General features: G+C 42.3%; 1 protein-coding gene across 2 annotated transcripts in view; it reads right to left on the reverse strand.

Annotated features, from left to right (window-relative positions):
• Positions 1-2490: 2490 nt before the first annotated feature.
• The window catches only part of LIG3 (DNA ligase 3), a 29026-nt gene continuing 5760 nt past the window's right edge, over positions 2491-25756 (reverse strand). For both annotated transcript variants that reach the window (XM_056556516.1, XM_056556517.1), the window contains exons 3-21: positions 23000-23143; positions 21792-21989; positions 20106-20257; positions 19854-20020; positions 11747-11824; positions 10804-10963; positions 10018-10173; positions 9776-9907; positions 9065-9144; positions 8895-8982; positions 8694-8771; positions 8429-8552; positions 8196-8338; positions 8036-8110; positions 6720-6866; positions 5273-5465; positions 5093-5184; positions 3686-3751; positions 2491-3428 (exon numbers count right to left, since the gene is read on the reverse strand). In XM_056556516.1, the coding sequence (XP_056412491.1) occupies positions 3192-3428; positions 3686-3751; positions 5093-5184; positions 5273-5465; positions 6720-6866; positions 8036-8110; positions 8196-8338; positions 8429-8552; positions 8694-8771; positions 8895-8982; positions 9065-9144; positions 9776-9907; positions 10018-10173; positions 10804-10963; positions 11747-11824; positions 19854-20020; positions 20106-20257; positions 21792-21989; positions 23000-23143 (2510 nt within the window). In that variant the 3' untranslated portion in view covers positions 2491-3191. The remainder of the gene's footprint in view (positions 3429-3685; positions 3752-5092; positions 5185-5272; positions 5466-6719; positions 6867-8035; positions 8111-8195; positions 8339-8428; positions 8553-8693; positions 8772-8894; positions 8983-9064; positions 9145-9775; positions 9908-10017; positions 10174-10803; positions 10964-11746; positions 11825-19853; positions 20021-20105; positions 20258-21791; positions 21990-22999; positions 23144-25756) is intronic.

The following is a 25756-nucleotide window of genomic DNA, read 5'->3' on the forward strand; positions in this document are numbered from 1 at the left end:
ATCACCAACCATTCCCATTGTATTAAGGTGTATCCATATAAATGGCCCACCCTGTAGTTAGGGAACATAGCTTAAGTTAGTTTAGAAAAGTTTATTTGGTGATGGGTTAAAAAAAAATAAAAATAAAAATTCAAAATATCTAGTTCAGAAACAGTGATGGTGATTGGGTATAAAGCAGAATAATAGTCACCAGTACCTCGTACCCATGGGGGTATTAAGTTTAAGCATAGCTTTAGAGGCAGTATTCTGTCAAACTATGTAAAATAGTAACTTGCTAGACTGGTTTCTCAATTCAAGGTATGATTGCCTAGAAAAGAATAGCTTGCTTAGATTAAACCTGAACAACAATCATGTATACACGTTGAATACCAAACCAATTAGATCTTGATCATGCCGCGCCATCCTGTACCCCAGCAGATGCTGACCACCAATTCAGCCAACTGTAAGTAGATTATCCATATTATAAATTACCTATGCCTACCTTCACCCAATACCTCACCCTATGTAAGCTTAGTTTGTCCTTATAGGCAGGTACCTGGCATCCCTATATACCATCTAAAAGGACGCCATATGGTAGGAACCATATTTATATTACTTTTTGTGCCTATCTGTACTCTGTACTCTAACACTCATACCTAATCATTCACCCCCAGAATGCCCTAATCTTTATGTAGGACCATCCTCCTGTGGGTGAATTCTTTTTGTGCCCTTATATACAAGGTAAATATAAGTATCCTCTATCTCCCTTTTTTATCATACCCACCTTACCAATGGTAAGTTTACTAATACCAATTTCCTCTTGTTAGGCTTACCTCTATCAGCCTTAAACAAATGATAATCAAACAAGTGCCCGTATCCGTGCATCCACAGCCATGCACCTATACACCCGCCGTGCCAACCAAAAGGTAGGTCACGATAACAATTTTAAAATCCTGAACAATATGTACAAACCCAGACAATATTCTACATACACTATCCCTATCTACCCACAGGACGGTATCTAACCACAAGAGGGAACACAAAAGTCTTGGACCATTACCTACATAATCCTACCTGGGCCTTATCTAAGCACACTAGAATATTTATCTATACCTCTATATTTCGTATCACGATTGTATTACTATTCAGTGAGATAGGTAACGGGAGATACTATACTCCTGCCCTCTACACACTTGTCCCTGAAGAGTTGGGCCTCTTTAAAATGCGCCGCAATGAAACGCGTTGGAGATATGTGGCTTGAACTGTACTAAACTTGTATGCAATCATTGTACCAATTTTGATGCGCCTACTAATTGTATACTCACCCAATAATCTAACTGAGGTTTCTACAAACCAGCTAAGTAATTGCTGGTGATGTGCTATACATGCTGCACCCGGTGCCTTCATTCCCTCCAGAACAGGGAGAGATAGGAGGTTCCTAGGAAGGCCTCCCTGCAGTAACAGGTAGGGGGTCCTATGCGACTAGTAGGGCCAGTATAGCCTAACTCTAGCAATATATCCAATATCGAGGATAAGCTGAGTTTGTATACTATATAAACACTGTTTTGTATCCTTTCCAATTAAATGTGTGCCTATATTTTAAATGTACACCAATAAAAGTATGATTTTATGATCTTCGTGTTATTCCTATTGCAGAATATTGTTTGATCTGCTGACAAGTATAAGCAGGATGCAGTTTCCTTGTCCACCATCCATTTACAGGTGGCACCTTCATTATACACCCTGGTCTCTCTCTGGACCAATTCCAAGTTTTTAGTGGTATTAAAATGGTTGTCATGGCACCATATACCTCTGTTGCCATTAACAGTCAGCAAATAATAGAGAAACATAGCCGCACATCCACCATTTGTATTTTGATCTATTTGCTTCTCAGTATAATGTAGAAAACTAAAAAGGTTGTTAGTATACATTTTGATCAAAAAGTGCAAGCCCACTCGCCACGTCAAGGCCACCTAGTCAGAGTGGGTCCCTAACCTAACACTGCGCCGGGCGGCGACCACTGCCTCCGAGACACCAAGCCCACAGGGGAAAGACCCAGTGGCCAGGCAGCCTGACCAAGCCCCTTGTTACGGGCCACACTAACCCTCAGACAAAGCATCACAGAAACAATGGCTGCTACAGAGCACCACACCAGTGTGAACACACTTACAATGTGCTCACTACCAGAGGGCTGGGAGAACGTTAGGAGGAAACCCTGCAGTCTCCTGTCACGCCCCCTCCCATAGGCTTGCATTGAGGGGGTGAGGCGTGACATCGCATCGTGCAGCTGAGACAGGTTGGTGCTACATGAGATTGCGATGAGACCCCCACAATCAGACATCTTATCTCCTATCCAAAAGATAGGGGGATAAGATGTCTCAGGGTCAGAGTACCCCTTTAAAAGTTGCTTGTGAATAATATGCCACAACTGAACTGAGTGTTGCATGCGCCACCATGTGGCTGGAGAGCCCTAGCCATACACAACTGACAAATCAATATATACATACGCACACTATGTCTTTCAGGAAGAGTTGTATTAGACTTTGAAATCTAGCACTACAATGGCTGTGTTCATTAGTGAAGAAAATATACATCTGAAAATCCATAGTCTTTAATACATCCATAGATTTGTAGATGTTCTATTACAACACATCACTCTGTAGGCATTAACTGTACAGCTAGTAAAATGGCACATATAAAAACAGATGTCTACTCCATTATCCAGTAATAGAAGAGTGGCCTATTTTATTTAGGCAACCATTTTGCTGTAGTGACTGAAAATGCAGCAACATTAAAAAGTTCACTTAGCACCTTTTCCCATAGTCAGAACATTCATTTCTATACACATAATTATGTAAAAACAATAATGTTTTCATACATCTATTTACACCGAAAAATAAAGTCAGAATCAGATTTGAGAGTATAAAGCAACATTACTGGGAAAATGGTTGACTCATTTATACACTGCAGAACAATGCTGCGAGGATCCAGAAGCGGTGTTCTTACCCAGGACATTCTGGGTATGCAGGTGTGTAGATTTGTTCCATCATTTATAGATCCGTACTACTTCGTAATTGCAGTTATAAATGTACAAGGAAACCTTCATTGCTAGAGAGGATACCACCGTCATGTCAATGCATTCAGTACACAAAGTCTCAAGTTACTTCTTCATGATTCTGTAAACATCATTAGCAAGCCCATAAGGTCTTTCATTAGCATGGTGCCACAAGTCTACGACGTCGTATGCATTCCCATATCCAGGACGGCGTAACACGCTTGGCAGCTTTAGCACATTCATAAACATCACCCATTACATGTGTAGCAGAAGGGATGTCAAATTCTGGCACTAGATCACCATCATAGGCAACAAAGTAACGGCGCAGTTTTGCAAATTCCTCAAGTGTAGAAGGTAGATAAAGCTTTACACCAGTGAAAATATCTAGAAGAGTCTACAAACACAATAGATTTTAGGTTACGAAGCAAAAAATACAAGTACTCTGTAAAATGGAATTAGAATTAAAGTGAAACATTCTTAGACTGAAATGTCAGGGGGGGGGAGGGGGGGAGAAAGAAACAGACATTCATGCTTCCCAATAAATGACTACAGGTAGACAGTTATGAGGGGAGAGACTTTATTGGTTATAGTCTGGCTCCTGCATGTTTATTTTCCCAGAGAACGACGGGTATAGTCATGATGGTTACTTACTTTGGAATTGGATGAAGACTGCACCACATTGTGTCCATTGCTCTGGTTAGAATTTGTTATTTTAGCCTGCAGAGAAAAAAGAAAAATGACTTGCAAATACCATAACATCGAAAGTATATTTATCTAATGCAAAAAAAATACAAATTCCACTTTTGTGATCATATTTTGTTTATTTTACAAACTGATTTGATTTGGTGTAAGTGTGTTATCTTAATGCCACAATGGAAGTCACGGAGCACTGTCCTTATGAAAAACTTTATATTTTGTAGTACTACTACTGATAAATGTATATTTAAAAGAAAAAAAAGTCATCTTATTAAAAAAGAAAATTTTACTAAGAAATTTAAAATGAAAATAGCTACCACTAGGGGTCATCTGTCTTTATGCAGACAGACTACTCTGTATTGCAGCATACTGGATACCGGCCGTAAAGTGTGTTGGTATCCAGTGTAGGAGATCACCATAGCACCACTACAGCCTTCAGCTGTTTCAAAACTACAACTCCGATAATGGGAGTTGTAGTTTTGCAACAACTGGGGGTACAATCTTCGTAAAACTCTGTTTTAGAGCTGTGTATTCTCCAGCTTTGTGCCTCTAGCTCTTGCAAAACTACAAAGGATGTGCGGGCATGCTGGGAGTTGTAGTTTTGCAACAGCTAAAGGCGACACTGCTCTCTCTAACAGTGCATTACAAACAGCTGTTGCAAAACTACAACTTCCAGAATGCTTGAACATCCAGAAGGCAAGAACAAAAAGCAAGTGAGCTACATATAAATGCTATGTGTTAGAGATATATAGGTCCTAGATATATAAAGATTATATGTACATGATCAGGATTAGGTACTAAGTAACATAACTTTTTTTTTTTTTTGCACTATAACAGGTATAACAGACTCAAGTGCTAATAATTGTCTAGAGACACATTGCTGTAAGCATCACTTTGTACACAAATGAAAAGGGGAGTACATAACTTTTGGTCCTTGTGCACACTTGCATGAGTTCTTTTTCCATAAGGCTTCAGCTGTTTTTTTTTTTTGACAGAACAACATAGAAGTATTCTGTTTGTCAGTCAATTATAACTAACTATTATGGCTGTGATGGCTCTTGTAAACATTGTAACATCAGTATGAACAGAGCCTTAGCTGAGTATTGTGTATATAGAGAGCTAACTCCTTCCTATTCAACTAAAAAGCACATTATAAATGTATAATAGAGTAAAAGGGATGAGGAATCTTTTTAAAGTGTGTACTGCATTTACACTGTGGATAAAACCTTGCAGCCAACACTGACAGGCACTTTAGGAATGGTGAAAGGATACACAGGATTCCAAAACTAATCTCACATAAAAGATCACATAATAGATGTGAGATAGATTGCATAGCGTTCTGAATCCTGGACAATTGCTTACCTTCTTACTATCAGATGGGACAGGAGACTCAGTTTTCCTCTTCTGAGCCTTAGGCAGGTCTTCATTTTTCTTAGTTTTTGGAGGCTTTCCACCTTAAGATGGAATAAAATAAATTATAACAATGTAATTATCCATCACTACAACTAAAGCAATTATATATTTTTGAAGTTAAATTCTTACTGTCACTTCTTTTGTCTTTCCCTGGTGACTTTGAAGTTGACGATTTTGGAGCCTTCAGTGAGCCGCTTGGGGTTGGTGGTCTTGAGCTTCCTTCGTTTTCACGACTACTGTTTTCGGATGAGACTTCTTCATCTTGAGAAGACACAGTCGTAACAGTAAAATCAGATTTCTCCTTAGAGACCCGGTAAAGTTCCTAGAAGGCAAAAGGTATAAACCATCATTACATCCATCCATACAAGTCTGGAAAGTTAAAGGGGGTTCTACAGGATTAAACAAAATGTGTCTGCTTTTTCAAAAGCATTATCCCCCTTCTCCACGTTTGTTGTATTGCTGCTCAGCTCCACTCACATAAAATCGAGCAGAGTTGCAATAGACAACCCATGGATAGATGTGGTTCTGTATTTGAAGAAAGCAAACCCGTTTTTCTAATTCTGTAGAACCCCTTTAAAAGGGTACTCCTGTGAAACCATTTTATTTCAAAATCAACTGGTGCCAGAAAGTTACAGATTTGTAAATTATTTCTATAAACATGTTTTTTTAACCCTTCCAGTCCTTAGCTGCTGTATGCTCCACAGGAAGTTCTTTTCTTTTTAAATGTATATTCTGTCAAACCATAATGCTCTCTGCTGACACCTCTGTCCATGCCAGGAACTGTCCAGAGCAGGAGCAAATCCCCATAGCAAACCTATACTGCTCTGAACAGTTCCTGAGAGACAGAGATCTCCAAAGAGCACTGTGGTCAGACAGAACAGAAATTTTAAAAGAAAAGTACTTCCTGTGGGGTATACAGCAGCTGACAAGTACTGGAAGGGTTAATATTTTTTAATAGCAGTAATTTACAAGTCTGTTTAACTTTCTGGTGCCAGTTGATTTAAACAAGTTGTTTTTCCCCGGAGTACTCCTTTAATCCCTTTCCAAAATGGAGATACATGTATGCCATGGAGTGCTTTAAGGCTTCATTCCATACATGTATATCACTGATCACAGTCACAGAAGCTATGCCATCTCAACCACCAGAGGAACCCAATTGTGATTTACAGCTGGGCCCCTCCTTTAAAAACTGAGGGAAAAAACCCAGAACCCCCCCCAAAATAAATAAATAAATAAACCCCTCTTAGGTGTTTTTGAGATACACAAGTGGCCCAGTAGGACTTTCTTAGTCCCTGTACACTATACTCTGGTTGTTAAGGCCAAGAATTGTTCACTCAGTAAGGGTACAATACCAATAAATTTGCTCCAGTGTTCCTTGTGCAATGGAAAGGTGGTGCAGTCGCCCTTAACCAATCAGATCACGTCAATAAAAAAAATAAAAAAAGTCTCAGAAAAATAAGAGAAGTAATCTGATTAGATGCTATGGGTAACTGCACCATATTTCCATTGCACGGGTTTTGATAAATCTCCCCCCCTATATGTGAATATGCCCTTACAGTTTTCTTCCTGAACGAACCTTTAGCTGTTGTAGTGTAGTAGAGGTCTTCCAATCCTTGTCATCCCTGAACCGAGTGCAGCGTGGAAAGCGAATGGATATGCCACCAGCCGTATGAGCCTCTGCTTTGGAAAATTCTGCCCCAGTGATTTCCCAGATAGGAGCTTTCTGTAAAACATGTGGTATATGAGAAATGTATAATAGAAAAAAGGTAGATTGCATCACTCATTTATCAATTCCTGAAAGTCTTGTCACGTGAAAAAAACCTGACATGTCAAAAGTTATGATTGGTGGGAGTCAGTTCAGACCAGGATCCATCGCTTGAAAACAGTGGGGAGAAGAGTGCGCGGTTAAACGCTCCTCTCTCTGCCCCCGATTGAGTAAAACCCCTGGACTTTCACTGCAATTTTCGTATCTGTCACCTGGAACACCAGGAGTTAACGTGCTCAGCTTCTCTTGACTCATTCTCCTGATCAATCCCTAAAATTTAAGTCTTTCCTGGTTATGATGATCACACAAATCATTTCAGATTTTTGACAACTGTAGTTGTAATAAACCCTGCACCTTGGTGGTTATCACATGGCCAGGGCAGATCCTCAGTAAATAAAGGAAAAGTCCCATACGTTGACAACAAGCAGAGAGCTTGAAAGCAGAAGAATTGGTACAAATTACAAAGGACTGTAAATAGCTGTTGTAGAGTAACTTGCAGTTCTTTCTTTTGTGTGTCGTTTTTGTTGCTGCTGGGCCTTAGCAGAACCTGTCTTGGGGTAGATTCACAAAGGCCTATTTCTTATTTCTTTTCAAACACACAGCGGATTTCCATCAGAATCTCTGCTGATAAAATCCGCCGCAGACCCTATTGACTTCATTTTTTCCGCTGCTAGTGTGAAAAGAAATACGCCTGTGTAAATGTACCCTAATACTCCTTGGCAGCTAACAATATATTTTTGTCTCTTCTTACTAGCCTCTGCAGAAGTCTACTTTGTTTATGGGACAGTGGTTGTATGTGCAAACAAAATGTAAAGATATGTTTTTTTGTTTTTTAACAGCCAGATAATTATATGGCTGTGAAAAAAAAATGTGTTTGTATTTTTTTTTTTTACAAATATTTGGGGAGATCTATCAACTTGTGTAGATGAGGAGTGGTGCACTTGTCCAAAGCAGCCAGATTAAGTCTTTTTTAAAAAGGCCTCTGAAAAATGAAAGAAGCTGATGGGTTGCTATGGGCAAATACTCACCTTTTCCTTGACACAGGTAAATTTACTGTACAGCAGCCGCAGCAAGGTAAATGACTGATTAGGATTTCCCTTGTGGATAAATGAATAAGTGAACTTTACCTCAGGGTCTTGTATGATGAAGTCTGGGTAATAGTTCTTGTTGATCTTTAGCCAAGATGGGATTTTGGCTGGGTCCTAGAAATGAAGTGCAGAGTGAGATTCTCAAATTTTCATGCAGTGTGACATATCAACTTTACTCCAAGATCATGAATAAACTAACCTTACTAATCTTCACCATGTCCAGTTCCTTTTGTAAACGGGCAAGTGTGGCATCATCATAGCCACTTGAACACTTTGTCACTGTGCACCACTTACGAGATTCGGGGTCATAGCATCCCATAAGAAATATGGACATCATGCCACCTATAGTTAATCAAACAAAACATAAGTACGTGTGACATTTCTAATTGTAACTAGTTGTAAGATAAAGCAACAATCTATATGTTCACTAACCATTTGCTCCTTTCCCATAAAATGCTCCTAATACTGCAAGATCGGCAGTGTCTGCCATAGCACCTTCATTCAAATAATCCTTTTTCACTTTTAGCCAATGGCGCTTTCCTGGCTCATAGATTGACTAAAAATAAAAACATCAAAAGATTGGGATGCATTCTCTGACCATACATTCAGCCAGAAAGAAGAAACTAGACAGAAACAAACACATATAGCCATGCATAAGTGAAATGATTGCCGGAACATACAGGGGGGAAATAGATACCTTCAAGTCTTTAAGTACAAGGCCTTCTAAACCTTCCCGTATAACCTTTGTGATCATATCAGCAAGATCTGCGGCTTTCTAGGAGTAAAAACATATAGTTAAAAGCCTAACCACCAGACCTGTATCACAGACAGTCACACTGACAAAGAATCATCACACAGAAGCTGACTCCAAGTGACATGATCCTGGCAATGCACTCACAGTAACATGCTTCATCTCTGAGAACATTATATGGTTAGGGATCTCCACCATGTTCTCTTGCATAAACTTTCTTCGCTCAGAAAGTGGCCTGTGATAAGAAGAGAGGGTCACTACTGAGTGATAGATTAAAAACAAGACATGTGACATTATGCAGGTCATTTTACACTAACCTGTCCATTAGACTGACGCCATTGAAGTAAATGCAGTCAAACACAAAGAGGCAAACATTGGCATCTTTGAAAGCAGCTTTCTAGAAAGAAAAATTGACAAGTTACATTAGGCGATTTACACTAAAAAAAAATAAAAAATATACACTCCTCACAAGTCATATAAGCAACATATACACCAAAAATAGACAGTTGCCTAAAAATGTGCCACATTGCACTCATGCACTGACATTGTGTTTCCATAACCAGACACAGACCACCATGATAACCCTCCATATCTTTGGCTAATTTTGTCTGAGGAAAAAAACTCCTTATACAGTCAGGTCTATCATTTTTATTTTCAGGGTAGGGTCACATGTCATATTTTCCTACCTTTTGAAGTCAATGGGTAGCAAAATCAGCTGTGTATTTTGCTTCCCACTGACAAACTGGCAGGAAAATATGCAGCAAAATACGGCATGTGTGACCCTACTCTGAAAAAGCCATTACAAACAAAGTATGAAAAAAAAAAAAAAAAAATAGTTTTGAGGTCAGTCATCACTTAAACACAACACAAATTTTTTGCATCACACTATACTACAATATACTACTATACTACAAAACACGTAAAAGACAAAATTCTTATAATTTGGTGTTTCATAGCCCATTCTGAACTAACATGTAATTTTAGATGAGAGGAAGGAAAAATACATTGATTAAACATCTACAGTATACCTTATGAACACCTAATGTTCCAAATGGAAGAGGCTTGCCAGTATTTGTGTCAATGAGCAGCACTTCGGCATCCAAGATTATGCTGTTACCACCTGGAAACGCTTTCGGAATGTAATCTTTGAAATGAGCAACCTGTGAGCAAAAGAAAGGCAGGCTCGCTGATAAATATAAACTAGAAAAAAGAAAAGAGCTGGATAACCTATTCCCAAGCAAAGCCTTACAAAAAGGCCTAGCTGAAGTACCTTATGGGGAAGAACAGGCTTCAGACTACGACTGAAGTAACTGAAGTGATCACCATTTTTGTGCACTTGGACTCGTTCCCCATCATACTTTATTTCTGCATACATTCCATTGGGACATTTCTTCATGGCGTACTCTATAGATTTACAAGCTTCAGCCTAGAAGGTTTAAGGAGCAAATGATATTTACATTTTATGTGGTCATAAATTATAAAAAGAAAGAGGTTCCCATCAGAAATTCATATTTAAGGCATTATAATTTATCACGTATTAAACATTTACACCATACAATCATACTCTAAAGCAGGAAAACTACATAAGACAGACAATGGCCATTGGACTTCTCATCTGACCTTCTCATAAGGATGCAAAGCAGCAGATGGGTATATTTTAGAGAGAGATGGCATCACTCTCTCAAAGGAAAGTCCATATTTTTTTTTTTTTTTTTTTTTTTTTTTTTTTTACTAATTTCCTATGTTTAGTGCACCTTTACATCTCAACCAACTCTTATGTTAAAAAAAATAAAAATAAAGTTAAGACTAAATTATGATGTGTATTCTGCACTATTTACACCAAGAGACCTAAAAAGATGTGCTTCTTGTTCAAATGCTAAGAAAAAAGTGACTTTTCAACCCCAATTTTTTTGCTGTGAAGACAATTCTCTCTTCACTAAATTCTAATATTTTACAGCATCCCAAAGACATTTATTAATCTATCTTGATAACAGTAATTCCTTTATAGTAACAAACAGTTTAAGTACTTAAAGACAACCAAAATATATAATTTTACCAGCATAGGCTGAACCGGTGTCATAAGTGAAGCTTCAACAGTAAGCATTCGTTTCATTCCTGGACCTTGCTGTCTGTTGCGAAGAACACGCTCTACAACATCCCCTAAATTACGAGAAGCTTTGAATGCATCATATGCATTAGGATCAAGAGCATCAAGACTGAAATGAAAGTGGAAGTTGGTTAAATCTCTAGAATATCTCTCAAGAACACTATCATAAAAAAATCCTTCAAAACGGAAGAGCAGAGCAATCTTAAATTTATTAAGAAATTCATTTTATTGCAAATCCACTTAGAAAAAAACCTTACCGGTATTCAGAGAAAACCCCTAAAGGATTCTGGGCATAACTGTACGCCCTGGCTGCCTGGTAATTGGTGCACCAGGACATCTGGACTATTAAGTGAGTGCAGGAGCAGGACTCACCGATAATGGCAGACATCAACCTACTGACAGAGCTTAGAAGTGTAAAAAAAACTGGTCTCGTTCTCTCGGCTTGTCAGTTCGTGTCACCCTTTTCTCCATCTGCTTAGGGAGCAGAGCGATGATGTTGGTAATCAATTAACCCGGAGGGGGGGGGCAGGACCATGGTTGGAGCAATGCGGGACCTGGTAAGTATAATTCACCACCCAGGGACTACTTGTGGGAATTGGCTGAACTTGGTCAGACTTAATAATTACATATCCTCACCATCCCTGGGGGCAAAAGCGTGCCCCGGGAATAGTGAGAATAAAGATTTTACCATATAGAACACTTTGCCAAGCGTTATATCTGGTCAAATCTGCTGCTTGGTTCCCTTTAATAGGAAACTTATGTACAGAAATTATTTATCTCAAAAAAAGCTAAACTGTAGCAAAAGCATCCAATGTTAAATGGAAAAATTTATGCTGTAGCAATTCCCAAAACGTTGATCAATAATAAAACATCTACATGTATTATCACTTACACATGTTTAGCTCCCGAGTTCATCTTCAAATCATGCTTGATAAGACGAATAATGCACTTCAGATCATTGCTGGTGCACCTATAAATAAACAATGGATTCAGTTTAAGACTAAAACACCCTTTCCTTTACACTATTCAAGTGTAATGAGTATCAATGTATACATATAATATTAGGGAGATACTTGCATTTCATATAACAGTGGCCGCCAACCTGTAGCAAAACTGCAACTCCCAGCCTGCTCCAACAGCCACTGGCTTTACTCTTCTTTGTTAAAGGGGTTTTTAATCTCCATCTCTCTATCTATCTCAACTGGCTCCAGAAAGTTAAACAGATTTGTAAATAATTCTATTAAAAAATCTTAATCCTTCCGATAATTATCAGCTGCTGTAGCTGAGTTCTTCTTTTCTGTCTGGCAACAGTGCTTTCTGCTGACATCTCTGCTTGTCTCGGGAACTGCACAGAGTAGAAGTAGATGTTTGCTATGGGGATTTGCTTCTACTCTGGACAGTTCGAGACAGGTGTCATCAGAGAGCACTTAGACAGAACAGAACAACTCCACTTCAGCAGCTCATAAGTACTGAAAGGATTACGATTTTTTAATAGAAGTAATCTACAAATGTGAGTACACAAAAATCTCCTTTTCTCGGTCGCTCTTCATTGGTGGACAACTTACTGATGGGACGTGCCAAAAGCAGTCCCCTAGGGTGGGAAAAACAAAGAATCAGTCAAGAGACTGAACTTACGTGTCCACAAGGCCTGCGGACAAGCCCCCAGGTCGGAGACACACTAGGCCCAGAAATTAGGTTCCCGGAAGATCTCCTGTCCAAGGAGATTGACTAGGACGCCAAAGGAAGTGCTGTACTTTGTATAGACCCAAGACACCTGGGTCATATAGAGAGACAAGAAACTATAGGAAAAAAAAGAAGATGGAATGCTGCTATGGAGAAATCCGGTGCATGAGAGCAAAGACCTGCACACATGCAGACCCAAAAAAAACCTGTCCCAGGGGCCCACCATGAGCACCCAGAAGGCGACAATAGCCATACTGGTGTGATGCAGATAGCCTGAATGCCCTCCCACCCGGGAGGACATGGACCTCGAAGGAAGGAGGAGCGGTAAACACCCTGAAAAAGGAGGGGGGGGGGGCCCCATCTCCGATACCGGAGACACCGACAAGTAAATTGGAGATGTAGAGTCACCTGGAAGATGAACCCCTGAAGAGTAAGGAAAACAGAAGAAGTGTATGAGTGCTGAACAGAAAAGACCGCCCCGACTAATGGGACCATGGAGGAGTCTTGGTCGGATCACTACACATGCCCAAGACCCGAACCATCTTCAAAACCCAAGGAACCGGAAGAGCTGCCTAAAAAGAAGGCACGCCACAGCATCCTAGGACAGAGTCCAAGCCAAGGAGACCAACCAGTCATAGACCCCAGTGGTCCGAGCAGACCAGAGCACTCTGAAGAAACATCCCGCCAGAATGGGAATGGAGGGAGAAACAAATGAGAACCCAGCTGGGACTCTCAGGGTCTGGGCACCGGAAGAATGACTCCAGAAGACTTTGGTGTCAGTGCAGTGCAACTGACACAGACAAAAGGGAAGGAAGAACACACCACTTCCCTGGAGATTGCACAAACTCCTCCAACAGAAAAGAGAGCCAAGACTGCGTGAGTAGCAGTAGATAACAAAAAAACAGAAAGAGAGCCAGGCTAGTGGACAGTAAGTAAACAAGCATAGACAGTGAAAAAAATCTCTGTTGAATGCTCTCAGCAAAGAAACAAGGGCCCCACTAGATACTCCACCTATATAGTGGGAACAGCGAGATGTCATCATCTTGGCGGCAGAAAAAAAAAAAAAAAATCAACACAATAGTCCCTCCAGAGGAGGGAAAACAAGGGTGGTCGAGAGGAAAACTCAAGTATAGACCCATGCCAAGCACCCTGATCCCCATGCCTCATGTGGAAAGGGGATTGGCAAAACATCGCCAGGCGCAGTAAGAGCTGGAAAATGCTGCCCCACAACCATCGCTGTCTGGAGGAGCCACCTTGTGTCCCAAAAGGGATCGGAATCTTGTACCCTGGAGCTGGGCAAAAAATACAAGACGCGTTGAGAGCCAATCTAGAACGTAACGAGTAGGTGCATGAGCCACCCCCGACAGAAACCCCTGAAAAAACACATAGGGAGGGGCTGAACTGACTGCCATCCCAGCAGGCCCCATGAAAGAACAGAAGTGCTCAACCACCACAGAACTGCAGAAACAAAATCACCAGAAGCCCTGAGGCTCACCCCACCGAACAAAAGGAAGGTGGGCTCTACACCTATAGAGTGGTCTCAGCAAATGTAGGAACACAGACATGGGTACCCCACGATAGTAGTGGGGTACCAAGCCTGCAGACATCCAAGGGACCAGCAGGAAGGGAGGCATGCCTCTAGCAGACCAACAGTGCAACCTAAGAAGGAGAACAGAGTGATGCTGCTGTTGCTGAGAAAGTCCCTGGGACCTGCAGAAAATAAGCCCACATCCCATCTCCTAATGGTGCCAGACACCAAGGCTGCAGACGCAGACTCAGGAGATGAAGAAAGAATGTGGAGCAGGAAAAATGCAGACAGTGTGACATACAGGTAGAAAGGGTCCCTAGAACCCACAGGTACACACTCTGCAGAACTACACCGGACTGCGGCATTGGCAGAAACGGGGGAGGTGACCAGGTGGATTAGAACACCATGCAGACAGTCTGGCTATGTGGTAAAAGGACCGTGGCCATGCCAGGTCCCGCATGCGGAAACACACAGTGAAGTGAGATACCAGCCTGTAGACAGAGTAGCAGGCATGCAGAGAGGGCCCTTGCCTAGTAGGTAACCCTGTAAACCAGTATGTGGTGCATTGTAGAAGGCCCATGGGGCAACATGGGGTGACTCACTTGAAACTACACCAGGGCAGTGGGTAACCTGAACTACCATCCAAGGGGTGAAAGGGTATGGTAGTTGACCCGACAAAGTAGTAGTAAGCCAAGCGGAAAACAGTCTGGCCGGCAGGCATAGGATTCCTGAGCACCCAGTGTCACTCCATTCAACCTCCCACAGAAAGCAGGGTACTAGAGCGCGGCCTATCCATCGGGCGACCTGGTGGTATAGAAAAACCCAACAGATGAAGGATTGTCCAACTGGAATCAATCCTGTATACCTGTAGGGACCCTACTTCGGATCCCTCACCCAGCCGTGGGGTAAGGGAAACCTGGCTATGTCAGTGCCAGCCCAGAGGTCAGAGGCCAGTGGCGGCGGCAGAAGCAGTGTAGACAACAGTCTGGCGAAAAGGGAACAGTCAGACAGGCGACACCTCGTACCAGCAGTGGGGTATCGGAGAGCCAGCCGCGGAAGTTGTGAAAGACCGGTCCATGCCCCGCAGGAATATTCCTATGGAGACCTGTGCTGGATGTGGGGATCCAGAGCACTAGCCGCAGATACGGTAGCCAGTGGAGAAGGGAATCACCTAGCATGACATGCCAAGAACACTCCAAGGATGGGTGGTCGGCAGACCTGACCGACGAGGGATCTCAAAAGGAAACCTGAGCGTCTGCCAGAAACACAAAAGAGATTGCACATGACACGGCACTCAGTGGTAGGAGGGAACATTCTGCTAGAATATATCCCCCGGTATGTTCCAAGGGAACGTGAAACCCTGGCAATAACCAGCTGCGGCGATCTGCATATGCGCTAATATATAACCCCTGTGACAGTGAGCAACAATGCAGATATTAAACTGATGAGAAAAGTGCAATACAAGTACAGGCCATAAGAGGGTGACCAAGGAATATTTTTCATAATATATATTATATATATATATATATATATATATATATATATATATATATATATTATATTATATATATATATATATATATATATATATATATATATATATATATATATATATATATATATATATATATATATATATATATTATATGAAAAATATTCCTTGGTCACTCAGCCCATTTGGTGGGGTTGGGCACCCTCTTATGGTCAGTACTTGTATTGCACTTTTGTAATACCTTTTTTATTGGACTAACAGCATTTTGTAGAGACAAGCTTTCGGGATTCCTCCCTTTATCAAGTCCAGAGCAAATCTCTTGCTTTGGACTTGATAAAGGGAGGAATCCCGAAAGAGTGTCTCTACAAAATGCTGTTAGTCCAATAAAAAAGGTATTACAAGATACTGCAACATTTTATGATTTGCATCACTGGACTAATACGGCTACTCAAATTTACTATAAGAGAGAGGGGGGGTGTTTCTATATTTGCACAAGATTTATCAAAAGGAGTGCACAACCTTTGTAAATTCTGAGCAAGAGTGTAAATTAGACAGACAGGCAGTGTAAAGGGGTAGATCTGTGTCTACAATCGACACCTTTGTAAAACAGAAAAAGGATGCAGTCCTACTAGGTATAGGGGAATATATGAAAAAATTGAAGGAATAGAGAGGAGTGTCTAAAACGTATATAATACATAAATTATATTTATTGAATGATGGTCTCAGTGATGTTCTGGAGTCTGGGCAGGGCCCTTGCCACAGACTGAACACAAAGAGGTATATGCAATAAAATATATTAAAAGAATATTTAGACATGTACTATACATAAGATACATAAAATTTGCACTATTGCAGGAGATAAATTGTTAAATAGTCTTGGATTAGTTGAATAAAACAAAGTACATTCGGGCTGGTGGATTGCAAGGTCAAATAGCAACTTTTGGGAGATGTCCATACATGAGAAAAGAAAAGTCCCGGCACAGCTAACCACTATCGCTCCTATATAATGTGGAAATGGTTCTCTTGCTGGAGTGTCCCCGGACTGGTGAAGTGCGGTGCTAACGTCAGTAGATCAAGTGTATATATAACATAGTAACGAAGAAGACACGTTGCAACTCACCACTTCTAACTTTACTTTATTGTGGGAGTCATCTCAGGCTGACACACAATACATCGGGGACACCGTGCAGGGAGAGACAGACGCGGCAGGGGGAGCGCAAGACAATAGATCCATTTCACGTCAGGTGACGCTTCTTCCGGTACGCTGGAGGCTCCTGTATAAGTGCCCACGTGTTAGCGCTGATGCAAAAGGAACAATAATCCTCTATCTCCGACAGCACAGAGACTGGGTGAGCGAGGAACAAAGTTAAAAGGTCAGGCACTTAGTGCCTCTTACCGGCTCCTGACGGAGGACTATTGCCGGCATGCGGCAGCGTTTGCAGGTGTACTTGCTGTGCGTCCCTTTAACCCGACAGCACGTGAAGATGTAGGAGAGACGCACAGAGTCCGGTGGTAGAGATGTCCTGGATGCCTCTCGGAAGCAGGTGAGAGAGGGGTCCGGTTTTGAAGGTAAGGTTAACAGCGTGTGGCAGCGCTGTGAAGTACTTCTCTGCCCCGTGAGAATAGCCCGGTAGATGTCCAGATCAAAGTGCAAATTATAACAGTCCAAACCAGACAAATTTCGGGGAGCTGGGTACCCTTTTTCAATGGTACCAATGCAAAAGACTGAATGTTACCGTTGAAAAAGGGGACCCAGCTCCCCGAAATTTGTCTGGTTTGAACTGTTATAATTTGCACTTTGATCGGGACATCTACCGGGCTATTCTCACTTCCACATCTAATCCCTGTGCCGTCAGGGCAGAGAAGTACTTCACAGCGCTGCCACACGCTGTTAACCTTACCTTCAACACCGGACCTCTCACCTGCTCCCGTGCCACCGGGAGTGAGAGGCATCCAGGACATCACTACCACCGGACTCCGTGGGTCTCTCCTACATCTTCCCGTGCCGTCGGGTTAAAGGGACGCACAGCAAGTACATCTGCAAACACTGCCGCATGCCGGCAATTGTCCTCCGTCAGGAGCTGGTAAGAGGCACTAAGTGCCCGACCTTTTAACTTTCTTCCTCGCTCATCCAGTCTCCATGCGGTCGGAGATAGAGGATTATTGTTACTTTTGCATCAGCGCTAACACGCGCTGTTACAGTGGGCACTTATCCAGGAGCCTCCAGCGCTCCCAAAAGTTGCTATTTGACCTTGCAATCCACCAGCCTGAATGTACTTTGTTCTATTCAACTAATCCAAGATTATTTAACAATTTATCTCCCGCAATAGTGCAAATTTTATGTATAGTACATGTCTAAATATTCTTTTAATATATTTTATTCACGCATATACCTCTTTGTGTTCAGTCTGTGGCAAGGGCCCTGCCCAGACTCCAGAACATCACTGAGACCATCATTCAATAAATATAATTAATTTATTATACATTTTAGATACTCCTCTCTATTCCTTCTATTTTTTCATCCTGCTTCCCCTTATACCTAGTAGGACTGCATCCTTTTCTGTTTTACAAAATTATTCTTTGGCACAAGGGTAGGTGCAACGCAGTATCCTCGGTTTAGGCTTTTTCACCACTGCATTTGCGTTGAGCTCCCGTTTTTTTTTTATATTTGTGTACAATAGACACCTAATGATAAATCTCCATCTAATATATATATATATACACACACACACACACATACAACTATATCAAGTTTCTCATCACACCACCATATAAAGGTAGCGTGCCCTCTGATCAGCTCTAGCTCTGGCTCTGAAGTCTGCAGATGGGTTCTCTTCCCTTCTGGGGAGAATTCTGACTTGGCATTAATCCCAATCAGTTTCTGAGACTTCAGAGCCAGAGCTGATCAGAGGCCACGCAACCTCATATGGTGGTGTGATGAGAAACTTACTTTGCATACTTCTTACCCAGAAAGCTCACGTAGTGCTAAAGGCCTTTTTGAACCTCCGTTTTACACCAGAAGCGGTGCCTCTCCCTGAGGAAAATAATTTATCTTTTATTTTTTTTTACTTGTGTTAGAAAATATATAATATACCATAATGTGACTGGAAGGGAGCATGGGGCGCAGGAAGCCCTGCAAAGTGCTGCCCGCAGAACCCACGTCTTTGCAGGCAGACAGAAAGCCCCTGGAGCAGTGACGGCTTATGGCAGCATGCTATAGAAGCACCTGCCAAGCCCCCGCACAGCTCCGAGATAGGAGAAATAGCGGGCCAGATAACGAGCTCCCACCAGGCTACAGCCTTGGGAGCAAGAAGAACTTCCTAACAGAGCGCCCGCAGTGGAGGAAGCGGGCAGAGCAAGAGGCGCAGTGAGAGGTGCATACCTCACTTGACACTGCACCCAGCAGCACGCAAGCCGGAGAGGGGGAGCTGCCTGGCCTCCCGGTTCGTGCGGTGAGTGGAAGATGGGCAGAGCTATTTGCCACCATAACACCCCCCCCCCCCCCCCTCGAAATCCCGCCGGCTGAAGCGCACCCCTGCCAGATCCGCACAGCATATCCGGTGAGGAGACCACTGCAGCCGGCGGGACATGAATAAAGTTGAACGCATCTAGCCGGGAAAAAGTTCCTGGTAACCTTCCTACCAAAGTCATTAGATGCAGCCGAAGCTGCATGAATAAAATAGCGAGGGTTGAACCCCTCACTGCCTGGACCCCCCAAAAAACAACCCCAGAATAGGGGCATAATACCACTGCTCGTTCGGGGAGGTGGGGAAAGGGGGAGGAGGTTGTTTACTCACCTCAGTCGCCCCCATACTCACCCAAGATGTCTTCAGCCAGCTTTTTAGTCACCTGCATCACGTCATGCTGCGACAGACAGGACGAGCAGGGAAGATAGGGTCCGGGTCCCCCTAGGTACAACCCCTTTGCGCTGGCTGTTGGCGGGACGGGGTTAACAGTGCATTTTGCTCAATGCCCCGGGCCCCTTAGCCACATATGGGAAACAAAAGGGAATAAAGAACCTAACTAAACAGCCCTTACTAGAAAATAATAAAAAAAAAAGACCAGGTCTGGGGAGCACCCAGACCTGTGTTTTGCCTCCTTGCTGACACTAGCTAAAACTGATTACCTCACTGCAGGTGGGCGGGTGTATCCTGCCAGGGAGAGCCGCCTAGTGGCAAGAGCATATACCCATCAGTAAGGTGTCCCCCAATGAAGAGCGACTGAGAAAAAGTTTTTTCCTGGATAACCCCTTTAAGTAAACTGAGTGAATAAGTATTCTGCCATGCAATGCACTACCTGTTTGCTATCTCCTCCAGGACCTTCTGCTGGTCCTCCTCTTTGGTCATTTTGGAAAGCCGATTTAACATGTCATCCACCTCATGGATTGTCAGCAGACTTTTTGCAGCTGGTGGAAAGGTTTTGCTCTCTTCAAAGAAAATTCGAACAGTTTCTGACACATCGCCCTAATAAAAAATGTAATAGGTTAAACAAAAACATAACAGCAGCTGAAATTTGCTAATAACTCAACCACTTATTCATGAATATTACCTGCTCAAGGTCTCGAACCATTTTTTCCTGGTTGCAGTTAAACACGCGACTATAAAGCTTGACAATCTGCTTATCGTTGAGGTTGTACACATTCTTAATAACACCCGGTAGCAACAGCTTCACTGTTAGGTAAGTATCTCCATGAAAGCCATCTGTGACAGCAAAACAACAACTTGGATCAATTACTATTTTTAACTAATCCTAGGATCACATTATAAAGGTGATCCAGGGTTTTTTATATTCATAGTCTACATTAAGGATAGATCATCAATATTAGATTAGACGGTATGGCAGCTGTTTTGAGGAGAACATAGAGCAGTGATTTCCAACCAGGGTGGTTCCAACTGTTGCAAAACTACAACTCTCAGCATGCCCAGTCAGCCTTTGGCCATCCGGGCATGCTAGGAGTTGTAGTTTTGCAACAGCTGGAGGCACCCTGGTTGGGAAACACTGCCTTAGAGGTTGTGGCACTCCTGAGCACTATCATTTACACTTCTCTGCACATCACTATACTTTTTGCATTCCATTTACTTGTACGGGATAATGCAGCAATACTAATCACCATTGCTATTAAAGTTACAGCGCTGTACACAGATCTCTGGTGCTCTTATGAAAATTGCATAGTGTACGTGCAAACACACTCTTTTTTGTATAACTTAATTTATTACATTTTTCAAGAAGAAAAGACCAATTTTCTTAACAGAAATAGGTTAAAAAAAAATTACAAAAAAAAGCAAAGGCAAAACACAATTCCACATATGTATCTAACTAGAATATGTAGGTGATTAGGCGTTGTTACAAGTAGAAACATGGAATTGCTAGGCAAAAATCAGACGTCTGTACAATTAGATTAAATCATATTGAGTTGCAGTATGGTGGCCCGGGCGTTAAGGAATCTCTATACATATTATTAAGGGTTGGGTCATGTACAGATCAGTTTCCCAGGGCATTAGCCTACATTGTAGAAGAGAGATGGGGAGTATGCATCTGTTTGAGGCTCCCAGCCTCCCCTTCCCATTTTAAAGGGGTACAGATGAAAAAAAAAAAAGTTTAAAACAATCAACTGATGCCAAAAAGGTATACAGCTTTTATTAAACTACTATATTAAAAAAAAAAAAAAAAAAAAAAAAAAAAAAAAAATCATCCTTCCAGTACTTAGCTGCTGTATGCTCAAGTTGACACCTCTGATCTGCATCCCCAATCCTTAAAGACTCAGGACGTACCTGTACGCCCTGGTCGAGTTTAACAGGTTTAAACCATTCTCAGCGGCGGAGAACGGGTTAAACCCGGTGGGTCCCGGTTGCTACGGGCAGCCAGGACCCACGGCTAATGCCAGGTACAGCCGACCAGGCCACTGCCCGGCATTAACCCTTTAGACGCCACGATCAATGTTGATTGCGGCGTCTAAACCGAAAGTAAAAGAATCCCAGCAGCTCAGCGGAGCTGATCGGGACTATCGCGACAAAATCGTGATGTCCCGATCAGCTTACCGGACGACGCTGTCTGACCGGCAATCTACTGCTCTCTGCCTGCGCAGCAGCATAGAGCAGCAGATAGTCTGTTACACTGGTCAGTCCCTAAGGGGTTAAGAATTCAAACAATTTTTCTTTTTTTTTTTTAAGTAGGTTTCAAAATGGAATAACTTAGTTCAAATAAATGTCATTTTTTTCCACTTGCTAGTTATACCTCCACTTGTTCCTTTTGTCAGAAAGTCATGGATGATCTGTGTCTTGGTATTGTAGCTTGCCTGGTCTGCTACCATGACACATAGCTTGCGAAATTCACGCAGCAGACAGTCCTTGTGCTTGGGATCACACTGTGCTGTAGAAAGACTTGAGCCACTGGTTGCAGAACTGGTTGCAGGTGATGATGGGTCTGGTTTAGCTGTTAGAATAAGAAATGAAGACTGTTGACCAAAAAGTATTCACCTAATGTTCTTCACATTGCAAGCTGGTGGTAATCTCCCGATTAGAACTGCTTTGTTCAGAACTGCATTTTAAAAAGGTGGTCCAGCAAATTATTTTTAAATCCATTGCATATCAAAAGTTATGCACCTTTGTAATATACTTCAAATAGCTGAGCTGTAGCTTTTACCCCAGCCTCTATATGCTCCCCACCCCCAGATCTCCTGTATGGTGATCCTTGGGCACGAGTCGATATGCTCCCTCCATGCATTTCTATGGGATAGCTGGAGATACACAAGTACACCAGCTCGTGTATCTGTGGCTCTCCCATAGATACATGGAGGGGGCACGTTAACCCCTGCACCATGCAGGAGATCGTGGGGGGGTATATTATATAATTCTTATCGCAGGGGGTTGAACCCCCTGCGATAAGAATTATATAACGAATTTCCTACAACTCACTACTTCTTTAGTAGAACTGAAGCAAACTACTATTCAACACAATTTTTTTTGTCAACTAAAGGCTATGAGCACACGATCAGGATTTGCACCAAACAACTCACTATGGATTTTCAAGATAAGCTACAGAAAAAAAATCTACAGGTGAAACTATGATTTCTGCCTTGAATTGACATGAAGGCTTTCTAGCGTGAAACCAGCATGATGCAGATTACACAGAATCTTGACCACACTGGTAATGTTATAGTTTTTTTTTTCCAGAGCATGTAAACTTGTCCTACACTGCACATTGTCCTAATAAATGCGAGATAGCACACCAAAAATGCAAAAAATATATAAATATGTAGCGAATATAAAATTTTTGAGCATAAACAACATGGCTATTTTCAGCCTTCACCAGATTTAATGCCATCATTTCTTGCTGTGTTCCATCCGTCACAGATTGCCCCCACTGGTTTCATTGGGCAAAATAGTGTTCAATCTTTTAGAAATTAGTTGCATGGGTTTTAAATGGTTTTAGCAAACACCTACCAGAAAAGCCTGAAAACTTCAGAGGTGAAGGATTTGCAGCAGGTGCTTTTATAGGAGTAGTACCCTGTGTTGCTTGGGATTGGTTTGCTTTCGATGGGGTCTTTTTCCGGGGAGTGGGTGCAGCCCCTGCTTTGGCAGCAAGCTCTGTCAACAAAATCAAAGTTGTAGAGTAAGATTACAATGCATTTGAACAGCAGTTTACTGAAACTTGAGAACACCACATATTTATGCAATATATTACTATTCAAAACTTATTTTATAGATCTTCAATATAGTCCACAACTTGAAATAGCTACTTACGCCCCATACAATCCAACTCCCAGTCCCTACAAGTCAGATGACTAGGCTGCAGCACTTCATTATAAATAGTGCCCTACATTATATTGTGTAGTGTTGGATCTCCACCAATCTGAAATTGATCAATGTTCTAAAAAGTTTGGGCAAAAGCTGAATTTTCAACTTTGGCATAGAGTCACAAATACACTGCTCATAAAAACAAAACAAAAAAAAAAACTATATATGTATATGTGTTATCTTAGCGTTCCCTTTATTTTTTTTATATAATATTTTTAATTATATATATATATATATATATATATATATATATATATATATATATATTAAAAATTAAGGGAACACTAAGATAACACATCCTAGATCTGAATGAACTAATTGTATGAATTACTTTTGTCTTTACATAGTTGAATGTGCTGACAACAAAATCACACAAAAATTATCGATGGAAATCAAATTTATCAACCCATGGAGGTCTGGATATGGAGTCACACTCAAAATCAAAGTGGAAACCACACTACAGGCTGATCCAACTTTGATGTAATGTCCTTAAAACAAGTCAAAATGAGGCTCAGTAGTGTGTGTGGCCTCCACGTGCCCGTATGACCTCCCTACAATGCCTGGGCATGCTCCTGATGAGGTGGCGGATGGTCTCCTGAGGGATGTCCTCACAGACCTGGACTAAAGCATCTGCCAACTCCTGGACAGTCTGGTGCAACGTGGCATTGGTGGATGGAGCGAGACCTGATGTTCCAGATGTGCTCATTTGGATTCAGGTCTGGGGAACGGGCAGGCCAGTCCATAGCATCAATGCCTTCCTCTTGCAGGAACTGCTGACACACTCCAGCCACATGAGGTCTAGCATTGTCTTGCATAAGAAGGAACCCAGGGCCAACCACACCAACATATGGTCTCACAAGGGGTCTGAGGATCTCATCTCAGTACCTAATGGCAGTCAGGCTACCTCTGGCAAGCCCATGGAGGGCTGTGCAGCCCCCCAAAGAAATGCCACCCCACACCATTACACTGGAGGGTGTTGCAGGAAGCAGAACATTCTCCACGGCGTCCCCAGACTCTGCCACGTCTGTCACATGTGCTCAGTGTGAATCTGCTTTCATCTGCGAAGAGCACAGGGCGCCAATGGCGAATTTGCCAATCTTGGTGTCCTTTGGCAAATGCCAAACGTCCTGCATGGTGTTGGGCTGTCAGCACAACACCCTCCTGTGGATATCAGGCCCTCATGGAGTCTGTTTCTGACCATTTGAGTGGACACATGCACATTTGTGACCTGCTGGAGGTCATTTTGCAGGGCTCTGGCAGTGCTGCTCCTTGCACAAAGGAGTTCTTCTGCTGGGTTGTTGCCCTCTTATGACCTCCTCCACGTCTCCTGATGTACTGGCCTATCTCCTGGTAGCGCCTTCATGCTCTGGACACTACGCTGACAGACACAGCAAACCTTCTTGCCACAGCTCGCATTGATGTGCCATCCTGGATGAGTTGCACTACCTGAACCACTTGTGTGGGTTGTAGACTCCGTCTCATGCTACCACTAGAGTGAAAGCACCGCGAGCATTCAAAAAGTGACCAAAACATCAGCCAGGAAGCATAGAAAATGAGAAGTGGTCTGTGGTCACCACCTGCAGAACCACTCCTTTATTGGGGGTGTCTTGCTAATTGCCTATAATTTCCACCTATTGTCTGTTCCATTTGCACAACAGCATGTGAAATTTATTGTCAATCAGTGTTGCTTCCTGAGTTGACAGTGTGATTTCACAGAAGTGTGATTGACTTGGAGTTCCATTGTGCTAAGTGTTCCCTTTATTTTTTTGAGCAGTGTACCTATTAGTGCACTTTGAAGGATCATATAAAATTGTTTAAAGGGTCCTGTAAGCATAGAGCCAACATTCAAAAACTTGAAGGGCTTAAAGGGATACTCCGCTGCTCAGCCTTTGGAACAAACTGTTCCGAACACTGGCGCTGGGAGCACATGACTTCATAGCCCTGCCTCTCATGTGGTCACGCCCAGCGTGATGTCATGAGGGGGCCGGGCTATGAAGTCACATGCTCCCAGCACCAGCATTCGGAACAGTTTGTTCCAAACGCTGAGCAGCGGAGTACCCCTTTAAAACATAAAAGCCATTTTACCGTAACTGAAAGATGTCCACATTTTTCCTGTCTAGAAAAGGATAAAGGCATTTCAAAAGGATATTCTTATAATCTAGTTATCTCTTCACAGGACAGAGAATAACTAGTGAATTGGTGGGTATCTGACTGTATGGCCTCCCACCAATCCCAAGAATGAAGGACAAACATCCTCCAAATTAATGCAGTGGCCGCACCCGCAGCTAGAGCTCCATTCATTCCCTTTGAGGTGTAGGCCACTCTCAGAGCTTAGTGCTGAACACTGTTTAGAAGCCACGGCAGTTGGACCCCAACCAATCTGCTATACACAGCATAGGGAAT

This window comes from Hyla sarda, chromosome 2, assembly GCF_029499605.1.
Source record: "Hyla sarda isolate aHylSar1 chromosome 2, aHylSar1.hap1, whole genome shotgun sequence".
Taxonomy (NCBI): Eukaryota; Metazoa; Chordata; class Amphibia; order Anura; family Hylidae; genus Hyla; species Hyla sarda.